The 12,541-nt window shown below is 39.2% G+C and overlaps 1 protein-coding gene across 1 annotated transcript; it reads left to right on the top strand.

Annotated features, from left to right (window-relative positions):
• The first annotated feature begins 4,383 nt into the window (after positions 1-4,383).
• Positions 4,384-10,606, top strand: LOC132999756 (monoacylglycerol lipase abhd6-B-like). Its single transcript, XM_061069514.1, has 9 exons — positions 4,384-4,585; positions 5,313-5,440; positions 6,333-6,492; positions 6,949-7,062; positions 8,312-8,444; positions 8,539-8,696; positions 8,912-8,966; positions 9,170-9,270; positions 9,706-10,606. Exons 2-9 carry the CDS (start codon positions 5,325-5,327, stop codon positions 9,877-9,879), a joined length of 1,011 nt encoding a protein of 336 aa, XP_060925497.1. The 5' UTR covers positions 4,384-4,585; positions 5,313-5,324; the 3' UTR covers positions 9,880-10,606.
• Positions 10,607-12,541: the final 1,935 nt, after the last annotated feature.

Raw genomic sequence — 12,541 nt, 5'->3', positions numbered from 1 at the left:
GACCCTCACACAGGATTATTCCACCCGATATGATGAAGCTCTGCTCGGAAACTGAATGACAAAGTGACTCAGATACATTGAAGCAGACAAAAAGTCAAATAATTTTGTTTATTTGCTTGTTTTATAACAAGTAATGAATAAATAATGGGGAATTATTGGATAAAATGTCCACTTGACGTATTTGCGTTTATTATACTAGAGATTTTGTTGACTCCAAAGTGTTTAAAGTACTTAGAGAAGGAGTTTGTAGATTTATTAGCACTTGGAGTTCTCACAGTGACGGGAACCAGATGTTCTGTCTCAGACACAAACTGAAAGTCAGAGGAGCCACAGAAAACAAACGAGTCACATGAAATGAGACATATTAATCATAAACAATATATATTCTAAAAGTGATAACAAATCAAGTGATAAGATACATTGTTAAACAATTTTAACCTTATGTCTGTTTGTAAAGTGTCGTTGTGATTATTATCTTTTCTGGAGTCAAAAGAAGTTAATTTAAAAAAAGATGGTTATGGATCATAATAATAAAATAACTGGTACTCGTGTTTGCAAAATTGTGTCTAACAACCTAAAACCTATAACCAAACTGAAATTTCTTTATTAAACTCCTTAAATTTTAGGTTTGGATTTGTGCAGCTTTTTGTTTCACGTATTAACATTTATTTCAAGCAGATATAATCTTATTGTTTAGCTCTAACCTCAGAGAACTGGATATTTAAATGGCTGGAAAAGATGTAACACTAATTAGCAATTAGCAATAATAGTAGCCTGCATAGCTGAATGTTTTTTTTAGATTTCAATCCTCTGTTTTTAGCTGACGTTTGGTTGTGTGTTGAACTAACTGAACATAAAGTTTAAAAAGTTTGATTTTACGACCCATAGATATGTGATTTTCTTCAGATTTATTCAACGGTTCGATGCGTTATTTGAGTTAAACTGCAGACTTGATTGATCTCTTTCATACGGATCTCTGCTGCTGCTTAATGCTGCTTTATTCAGGTTGTATCACTCATCGAGTTTTATATTCTAAAACAAAAATTATGATAATCCTACGTGGCAATGAAGAGTGAGAAGAATGTGTTGAGGGAAATTAAAGTTTCTGGCAAAAAATAATTCCTAAAAACAAGCGAGCCAGAAATAAAACCGTCCTTACACAGACGGTAGCTTATCGTTATTTCTAAGATATAATTAATGTCAGCTAATATTTGCTTGTGTTGTTTTTTTTTATCCTTCCTTTACTTTTCAAACGGATTGCTGCTAAAATGCTAACTCTTCAGAAACAATGTTTTCAAACAACTGTTTGACGTGATTAGCTTAAGATGTAGCATAACAACAATACTGTTCAATGCGATGCTATCGAGGAAAGTAATGTAGAAAGTAAAATCTTTTTGTATATTGATTATGGTTCCATCTTGTATGAAGTCTTTATCGTAGCTTAGCAAAAAAAATGTACACCAGGAGAAAAACTCCTCGCCTCAGTCAGTGATGAAATGTTATGATACATGTTTTGTTGACGAACATTTTCGGAGGGAAAATCTTTTTCTGCTGGCCATGTTTTCAGAGATGATACCTTCAGAATAAAAAGTAGATTCTGACCGATCAGCCTGTTGTGTGTCCTCTTCTTGAAGATCACTTGATGACAAGTGATGACCTTTAATATATCTGATTATAGTTCAATCTGTAAATCTATCATCTCTTCCTCTTGCTCCTCAGATCATTAGCATTGTGTACATTGACTTCACAGTGAGATGGTGAATCAGAAAACTACCTGTTGATGAAGACATATTTTTATGCCCCATGTTTATTTATGTGGCCCTTTTTTTATCACAGATAAGCATTAAATAACCAATAAATGATTAATTTAAACACATTGTTACACATTAAGCTGTTTAAAAACTTCAACTTAAGGCAACAGTTGCTTCTTCAGTTGATTGTGGAGAGAAATGAATACTAAAACTCTGATGAAATGCGATTGTCCACAGCCAAGTAGCATGTAAAGGTTTCACCATAACGTCAGTCACAGATCCAGATCCAAATATCATTAAATTAATGAACCAACCACCGTGTGTGTGTGTGTGTGTGTGTGTGTGTGTGTGTGTGTTGTGTGTGAGTCTGTGTGCCAGCTCATGCTGACGTACTTTCTGCAGGAATGTGAATTATTCCTGTGGTTTCTCGGTGGACGTTCCTGAGCGGCTGCGTCACCCAGCTGAGCGCCTGGCAGCTGTTACCTAAACTGTGAAAGAAAAACCAGAAAAGGATATTTTTAGTCCCTAACTGAGATAAATGTGTTTGGGTTGCTGAGTATAATGGTCTGTAATAGCACACTCCATCATCGGGCAGGGGGGGAGGGGGTTCACAGAGGAACTGTTTCAGCACTTCCTGTGATTCTATACTCAGATTGGGCTAAATGCTTTTATTTAGAATGATGGGACATTCAGAGTCTCCAGCTTCATCTGTCCAGCTTATTACAAATGTCCCACCTTGTTATTGGCATTATAGATTTCATCCTTGAATCCAGAGTAATGGAGTTAGAACATCCCTCCTGTGGGACCCCTCCAGGATTCATGTGGACATGATTACATATGTGCACGACTAGAATGACACTGAGTAGAGTGATCAACTCCACAAGGGACCAAGATTCACTTTAATCCACTCAAGCTGCTTCGAATCTCCCACACTCATAAAGATCCGTCTCCTTAATACGCCTGACTCTCTTTCCCCTGGGATCTCACAATGAACAGAGGGAAAAACAGAATCCTGGCTCCATCTCTTTGTCTCCATCCCGGGTCTCATCCTGTTCGTCAAGTTAGGAAGTGGAGATCTTCATGCGAAACTCATATCTTTATGATATACATTTATAAAAATCCTATAAAAGATCTGCAAGCGACAGTGACAAGAGGGTTTGTTTGCGGGAAGCGGCCTGATGGAGCTTCACACTGGGTTTCAGTTCATTTGTTTATCTGATCGTTCCACATCGTAACTGCTTTAGTTCACCCTCATGCTCTCATGATGTAATTCAAGGGCTCCAGCAGGCAGCTGATTCTACGGAGACAGCTCTAAATACCCATGTATGGAGACATCACCACTTTCAACCTGTGAGAAAAACAAAAAAAACATTCTGAGGCTAAAGACAGTTTCCAATTTAACAGAAAATCTAGTGTTTGTGTCTGATTCCATAAGAAAGTGGGTGATTTAATATGTTTTGAGAGGAGTGATCAGTTTAATGAGTCCAGCTTTGTGTTGTTGAGTGTAACACATGTTCCTTTACTGCTGGAGAAAATCGTCAGAAACTCCCCAGGGGGCAGCCACAGAATCACTCGGGTCTAAATAATTTGATTAACTGAAAATTGATTTGGAATTTTCATCACTCACTTACAGTAACAACTGTGTCGAGTCCCATATTCCGACATGTGGCTTCAGACTTGTGTTGAAATCTGGGTTCAAGAGCTGAGTTGTTTTAGGTTATTTTGTTACATTGTGTAAACTTCTTTATTACAAAGTTGTATTTAATATCTGAAATTACCTCTGTGTTTTTCTCTGTATTTAAATCATTTTTGTCTTTTTTAATTAACTGATTGTTTTGTGTATAAAATTGACGAGTTCACCCAAACATCGACAAGAAGAAAATCCACACATGCTCAAAATGCATCATAGAGTAAGAAACAAATCAGTAAAGCTTAAAAAGATGATAAATCCTGAAACCAATCTTCAACTAATAATAACAATAATAATACAATGATTTGTAAACCCCCTTTCAAATTATCTTTTCATTTAATAAAATGTATATATATATATAAATTATATATTAAAATCGCTTTCTTGAAAACACAGAGATGCTGAGTTTCCTGTCTTGGTAAAACTTTCAAAACCAGAAAATATTCACATTTCAGAAGCTTGTTGTACTACTATGCTTGTGTGCTGTTTTTTTTTTTAGCATATCAGCTTTATAAAGTTACTTTATCAATTACTTATCAAATTATTTTCTGTCAAACAGCATATCGGTTATTCTTTTCATGTCTGGAGCAAAGATTTGTGTGGAAATAATAACACTGGCTTGTACTGTATCATACATGTCATGATTATACACAAATATTATATAGTAGAATAAACCTGAGGACCTGAATCCAGCTGAGGTCAGTCACACTTTAGGATTTGAATTCAGTCACACTGTGACTGAGGTTACTGTGACCTCAGTCACAGTATTTGGCCTGAGGTGGTGGCGCCCTCGTGTGGTGTTTGGTTGCAGTTTTATTCACAAACACAAACGGTGCATTGTTTAAAACGGTACCTGAACGCAGCACAGCCCCTTCGTTGTACTTCCCCTTTAAGTGCACATGAAAGTTTGATCTGACGTTTGGTAAAGTGGGTGAAAGAGCACGAAGAGGACTGAAGTGAGGACTGAAGAGAAGACTGAAGAGTAGACTGAAGAGAAGAAGACTGAAGAGAAGAGGACTGAAGAGAAGACTGAAGAGAAGACTGAAGAGAAGACTGAAGAGAAGGGGACTGAAGAGAAGTGGACTGAAGAGAAGACTGAAGAGAAGACTGAAGTGAAGACTGACAGTGAAGAGGACTCTGACAGGTACAGTACCTTTTACAGGTCTGATCAGATCTTCATGTGTGATGATGATAATATGTTAAGAAGCAGCAGCTTGACTGACTCAGTCTTTATGGAACCTGCAGTTCATGATCTGGTTATTTTGAACCAACTAACACTGTTATATACACTCAAGTTATTGGGAGGATTGGATCCAAGGACTCTGCTCCAGATGAGACTCAGACCACTTCTCTCTGTTTAAGTTCCTATAAAAGGATAGTTCACCCGAAAATGAAACTTCATTTATTATCTACTCACCACTGGCCGGTGCAGCGATGGTTGAAGTGTTTTGATCCTAAATGTCCTTCGTGATCCCACGTGAACGTGAGCGGCTCCTCACTCTTCTGCTTCTCATTGTGGGAACTGTTTCTTTATAATATTTAAGAACTCGACCTTCATAGTAAAGAGCCTTGACATAATGTATATTGATTGGTGATTAGTCGCTATATAAAATCAAATTGAATTGATTTGAATATATGTATGTATATATATATTCAAATTGAATTGATTTGAATATATGTATGTATATATATTCAAATCAATTCAATTTGATTTTATATGTTTTTTATATATGATATATATACTGTATATATATCTGGTATATACATATTATCCAACCTGTTTGCTCAGTTGACGCCTGTGTTTGCTTTAAACTTGATCCATGTGCACATGTTCGTCCTGTAAAATGTATTTTATTTATTTATTATTACAGGCGTTTGCAGCGATGGAGTTGAATGTTGCTAAAATGATCATTCCAGCAGGAGGTATAATGCTCCTCCCCTTCCTCACTTTAATAACCTTCCTCTACTGGCCAGGAGCCATGCTGAAGGCCTACAACTGGTAAACACACACAAACACACACACACACACAGCCAGGGGCGCAAGGGCCCACCACAAACATTGGCCAAAGTCCTTAAGTCACTTTAAAATTGTATATTTATATGTGGAGTGATTATCTAGGTTATCTCGTGGTTATTTGGGCTGTTGAAGATCTGTAGCTCATGTAGGTTTGTTCTCCTGCACATTTCTATTCGCTTTCTTTCACTCTTCTTTTCTACTGATCATCAAATGGATTTTCCAGGCTGGATGGTGGTTTAGGTTTGCCGGGGGGGGATGGGGGTGGTATAATAATACAAATAATTATAATAATGATAGTGTATTCAGATGAACATAACAAGCTGTTGCTGAGCTGTATAATCAATGTCTCCAAAATACACTTACACGTGACCTCATGTGAGCGAATACTGGACTTTGTTCCAAGTTGTAGAGAGACACAGAATATCTTTATCTTAATATCACACACACACACACACACACGCGCACACACACACACACACACACACACACAAGTGCTGAGTCACAGTCATATAACAGTTTTATCAGCAGATTTGAAACTGAGTAAAAGTTCAAGATCAAGAGAGAAAAAACTGAAACACTGAAACATGACGTAATAAGTTTAGTGCTGAGATTAGGTCGTTATTAGAGAAACTGGAACATTCATCTGTTATGTCATTTTGAATGAGAAGATTTCCTGGCCACACCCTGCTCTCCAGAGGATGAACCCTTTACTGGCTAATGCTTGTTAATGTTTTTGTTTGATACTTCACCTGATGGAGTTGAAAGAAGTTAGATTTTTGAGGACAGCAGCTTTCTGCACAGCTCTGTGTCCTCTTCAACATCTCAGCTCTGTAGCATCCTGGCCTCCCAGTGATTCTTCTCTGATCCTCCGCAGGTTTGAACGTCGCAGACTGGGGATGGTGGTCAGCTACTCTAACAGTGGAAGTTACCGCTTCTGTTATTCCAGCCGCGGTACGCCAGGGGGCGCCACGCCATCGCTGCTGATGCTGCATGGCTTCTCCGGCAACAAGGACATGTGGCTGCCCTTCATAAAGGTAGTACACACACACAATCATTGTTTTTCTCATATACTCGCAAAGTAAGAATTATGAGTGCGGTCTGCGAGTATCCTCCTGAAGAAAAGATGGATGGATGGAAGGAAGGATGGCGAAGGATAAAGGGAACAAAATGGATGTAGAAGAGAGCTGAGTCGGGAGAAGGAAAGAAAGAAAGGAATGAGAGATGGGGAAAGCCAAAGGAGACGAGGAAGGAGTAAAGGAAAGCATGAAGGATGGAAAGAAAGAAAGACACCAATGTACAGAAGAAAGGAAGAAAGTCTAAAAGTCCCAAATCCATAACACATAAAAGTTCTGTACTACATGTAACAAACTAACATACAAACAAGCTTTTCTGGTTTGAAAGGCTCAGAACCGGAATGACTACATTGTAATTGGCTTTGGGACTCACATTTTATTTCCCTCTGTCTTCTGTGTGTTTGTTTTCGCCGCTAGTTCTTCCCCAAAAATTTGCATCTAGTGTGTGTGGACCTGCCGGGACACGGGGAGACGAGTCGCACCAGCGTGGAGGACTACTGCATCCAAGGCCAGGTCGCCCGAGTCCACCAGGTCTGTTCAAAACACGCAGAGTTCAAGTCCAACAGTTTCAGTCCGAAAAAACAGGTGAATATGGAAGAAATGTGAATATGGACGACCAGGCCGTATGGAGTGTGAAATCCCTCCATCGAGTTCTGGGTCTACCATCTTTAAGGCGGAGCACAAGGTGTAGTTTGAAGTTTTAGTTTGGTCCTTGTCCCATCCACTGAAATAAACAAGGTGTGTTTACGACCATACAGCAGCCAGCCACTAGGGGGCGATCATGATGGTTCGGCTTCACTTCTTCGGAGCTGTCATGTCGTCCATCTTTACTAACGGTTTGTGTTTCAGAGTCTAAAGCAGGGGTGGGCAAACTTTTTGACCCGCGGGCCAAAATGGGTTCTAAAATTTGTGTAAAAGTATTTTGTTGTCGACTCTGTGTTAAAGGGACTCTTACCTTTGTTGCATTTGAGAATTACAGCACATTCAAATCATCCCGCCTTCCTCCAATGCCCCACCCCCTCGTTGCCATCGGCGGTGTTTTTTTGAAGAAACTTTATTTACAAGCAGACTTACAATTACTGCCTCCGCGCACGCACGTGAGTTTTTGTTTACCAAATCAATGGATTCGGTAAGTTATATACATTTACATTCACATGCTTTGATGACGCGGGCCCGAATGCACCACAAGAAGCAGACGGAAAACCTGCATGTCCATGCAGCAAACAGACAGGTCTGTCGGCCAATAAGGTCCTTCGGTCCGAAGAATTTTATTGGTTGAAGTTTTCACTAAATATTATGAGAGTGAAATAATTGTTTGTTTTTACTCCTGGTGGGTCTGTCTTGCATTTTAGAGTGTCATTACCTTATTAATACCAATTTAACCTTATCCAAAAAAAGTGTAAAAATGCAACAAAGGTAAGAGTCCCTTTAAACACTCGGCACTCATTGTCCACTCTTTGTTTCCTTGATCCGCTCATTTTACAGAAGAGCTCACAGGGCAAAGGGGAAAAGTGAAGGGAGATCATGTGCCCTTTCAAGCCCTATTCACCACACTACCGGGCAAATTTAATTTAGCTGACGTTTTTATCCAAAGCGACTTACAATAAGTGCAAGAAAGTACAATTTCTTCAAAAATAAAGCAAACTACAAAGTGCTGTAAGTAAGTGCCATTTAATTGCTACTAAATTGTTAGTTTCCAAAAAAAAATATTTGGACAAGTTCGGCGGGCCGGATTAAAAAGCCCTGTCTGGTCTAAAGGATCACTTCTCTGTCTGTGCAGTTTGTGCAGAGCATCGGTTTGGATAAGAGACCCTTCCACCTGCTCGGCATTTCGATGGGGGGGAATGTTGCTGGCGTGTACGCCGCCTGTCACCCCGCCCACCTGTCCAGCGTCACCTTGATGTGCCCGGCAGGTAAATCGTCTTCCTCTGGGATTCAAACCCGAGAGCGTTTCATGAGGCAGAATTAATCGTGACTCTTATTCTCGTCCTCCTCTCTGTGCTCCAGGTCTGGATTTCCCCAGAGACTCTGAGTTCATCACTCAACTGAAGGAGATGGAGGCGAATCAGAAGGAGGACGCCATCGCTCTGATCCCCACCACCATTCAGGAGCTGAAGAACATGCTGCGACTCTGCTGCCACGCCCCCCTCAACCTCCACCGACAGGTACAGGACCCGGCTGCCTCAGGAACATTCATCCTTCAGGGCTTCACACAACTTCGTTCCATCGGTTTATTGCTGCTGCTGGTTTATCTGGAAAAATACCCAAATATATTTTGGGTCTTGTGAATGGGATACCTCAGGAGCTCCTGGAGCTAATCATGTGACTGCAGGCCGGTCATTTAAGTTGTGTGTGTGTGTATGTGTGTGTGTTTTATCAGATCCTCCAAGGTTTCCTAGACAACAGAATCCCCGACAATAGTTTCTTCAAAGAAGGTCAGTCTACAATCTTCCATGTGTACTTCACAATAAAAGCCCTTCAGCAGTTGAGAGTAAAATAAAAAAATTGTCCGAATCCTTATTAAATGAAAATTATAATTTGAAGACTGTGGATCACTTTGTGGATGTTAATGATCCAAATTAAGAAAGGCAAAGTGTTAAACTTTGCTGGCATCATCTTAACAGTTTTATGTTTTCAGTGTTGAAGGAGATCTCTGGGGAGACGTCTCGTTACTCACTGCAGGAAAACATGCATCGGATCACAGCGCCCCTGCAGGTCATCTGGGGGAAGGAAGACCAGGTAATGGAATCACAGTGATCACGATGGTCGCTGAGAAACCAAATATATTAAGAAAAATGATTGGATAATTCCTACTGTAAGTGAAATAATACACAGTTTAAGAAAATAAAGCCAAATATTCAAAGAGGAAAAAATAAGGTTTCATTTAATATTTCAAAAAACATTCTTATAGTCTATAATCATGTCAGCAGTTCTTAGGTTGATGTGCGTTTTGGGATAAATTCTAAAACTATAATATATATTTCTTTCTGTTTTAATTAAGTTCATCCTAAATGGGTCTAAATTGTTTCTTTCCCTACTTTGAAGACTAACTATCTTATCGTCATCCATGGAGCCGTGCTGCTCACACTGTTATTGAAAAGATATAATGAACCACAAATATGATGAGCTGTTAATAAGCTGTTAATAAGCTGTTAATAAACGTGTGTCCCTCAGTTGCTGGATGTGTCGGGGGCGGGGGTGCTGCAGGCGGCACAGCCGGGCTGTCGGGTGGAGCTGTTGGACAACTGTGGTCACACTCTGATGCTGGAGCGGCCCAGGAAGTCTGCCAAGCTCGTCATGGACTTCATGGATGAAGTCAACGGAGAAGACGCTAAGAAACGATCCTGAGGAAAACTACTGATATGTTCCGATGACCCCTGACCTCACGATGAATGACGGCGATGAAGAGAGTGATTGTAAAGATGAAGATTAGAATAGTGATGGTGTAAATGACGATTGTGGTGGTGAAGCACTGGTATTGTTCATTGTAAGACTTTTCCAAGACGGCCTTAGGATCTGTGAAACTAAACAAACGCACAAAAATGCCACAGACTGAGGTCCTATAAAAGTGTTCAACCACTTTGGATTTCACACAGCACCAGGACTTTATTTCTGTTTTAGATTTAAAAACTGAGTGAGAACATTCCATGTGAGGACTTTGTATATTTCTCTTTCATAAAACTGTATTTCTGTCTCTTGTTTCACTGAATGACAGATGTCTGTCTGTCTCAAATCTCCTGCTGAATATTTAATGTCATAAAAACACATTTAGATTGACATTCCGAATGGTGAATGGGATACACGATTTTTGTGTAATTTTTATTATTTACTTCAATTTAGCAACTATAGAAATTTGGTATATTATTTAAGAATTGTATCACTTGTTAAAGGATTCACCATGAAAAATGAAAACTAGTTCACTGTGTGGCAACTGAGCCGTAGAGTTTCATGAAGAATTTCAAAGCTTGAATCAAAATGTTTCATATTCTTCCATAAAACTTTTGCTCTTTACCTGCAGTATGTTCAATAAAGACAGTCGTGTAACTCCCAATAAAAACAACCTTGTAACAAGAAATATGACGAATAATTTGTGTCTCAAATCACTGACAGGTATTTAATCCTGTCTGGTCATTTTAAATCTTCACATCCATCAATTACACTCTTATGACATAACTCAGTGTATTTCTATATATTCATCAACTGTAGCTAAAGATGGACGACATGATGACAGCTCAAATCCTCGTGATCGCCTCCTGAGAGCTGGCTGCATATAAAGTCATAAATCCTCCCTCATCCTCATCTAAAACTAAAAAGTTAACGTGAAATTCATTATTTTTATCAGAAGTGTTTTCTGTAATTTCTAAATAGACATCAAGGGTCACATGACATGATGACATCAGCAATAACTTCTCTAAACATTTATGCTTAAAGTTTCAGTGTGTAAAATTTAGTTGAAAGGGATCTAGTGGCAGAAATTGAATATAAAATAATCATTGTTGTTTTCTTTACAGTATTATGGGCCGTTTATATTTAAAAATACTTTAAATTCACATCGGGAGCGGTGGCCTCTCTACAGAGGGCGCCATGTTTTTTAAAGTAGCCCTCACTGGACAAACTAAACACCTTTTGAGTTTGAATGACAACTGAAGGTTACCACCTGTTCTCTGTCAAGTTTGGGAGGGGAGGGTGAGGTGAGGGGTGTTGAGCCTCACCACTAGATGTCACTAAATCCTACAAACTGAACCTTTAAAACTCAGTGTACATGAAGCTGTTTCGAATTTGAATATCTGGACTTACGAACACTTGGATGACACAGGAGCAGTATAGAGCCATTTTTTATTGTTTTCCTGTTGTTTAGTTACATTTGAAGAATCAAATACGGACACTCTTAACTCCGCGGCGGTCATCCTGCGATTCCTCTATGTGATCACACATACAGCTGATATTTGTCATTAACAACAATTCAAATGTTAATAAACCCAATATTTAGTACTTATAAATTTAAGATCAATGTATTTTTCCTTAGTAAACTTTAATTTCACTGAGAGAATCATGGAAATATTGGGTCTCAATACTGTAAATACATAAAATACTTAAAATAAATAAAAACATTTCATTTTTATTTCTTTTTTCTCTCTTCAGGTTTATGGACGAGAAGCAGAATTCTCGTTGCAAAATTAGTTTTCCAGATGTGTAAATATTCAGATTTTATTTTATTTCTATTTTTGTTAAGGTTTAGTACAGGTTGGACCCCAAAGCAGACACGGAGAGTGGATGGTATGATATTAACGGTGTTTATTGGCTGGCTAGGTGGCAGCTGGCAGGTAGCAGGTAGCAGGCAGAGAACACGGCAGGTAGAAGATCCACGCGGTGAGGCACACCAGGGTTCTGGGTTGAGGAGGACACAATGGTTAGAGGGTAATCCAAGAGGCATGAAAATGGCGAGATAAACTACACACCGAATACCATCGAAGACGGAAAAATCTGGCGCCGAAGTGTTGAGACGACCAGATACTTATGGAGGCGATGATTAGATTAGATTGGGTGCAGGTGTGCCTCGTCCGCATCAGCAGGAGCCAGCCACGCCCCCTACCACAACACCACACACAGGGCGCATACAGAAAGGAGGGAGGAGACACAACCACACAACAACACAACCACAACACAATCCTCACAATTTTGGCCTGAACAAGAAATTAATGAATTAAGAGTTGCTTGTTTTTTTTGTTTGGTTATATTCATGCGTTGCTGTGTTCTTAACCTTTAAAGTTCATTTGAGTGGAGATTATAAAAGGGTTGTGGGATGTTTTAAGTATCTCATATGAAATGTTCTGTTAATATTTCCTGTTAGTTTTTAGGGACAAGGGACTTTTCTGTTTTAGATTTGTTAACATTTACACTGCAAAGGATTCAAGCAGTTTATTCAACATGCAGACGTGAAATTGATCACCCTGAGCAGTGATGTTCTCCATATGAACATTTGAATACATTCATATCGTCCTGTTGACGA

The sequence above is a fragment of the Limanda limanda genome, chromosome 4 (assembly GCF_963576545.1).
Source record: "Limanda limanda chromosome 4, fLimLim1.1, whole genome shotgun sequence".
NCBI lineage: Eukaryota > Metazoa > Chordata > Actinopteri > Pleuronectiformes > Pleuronectidae > Limanda > Limanda limanda.
Note: the sequence above shows the minus strand (reverse complement) of the source record. Positions and strands in the feature narration are given on the sequence as shown.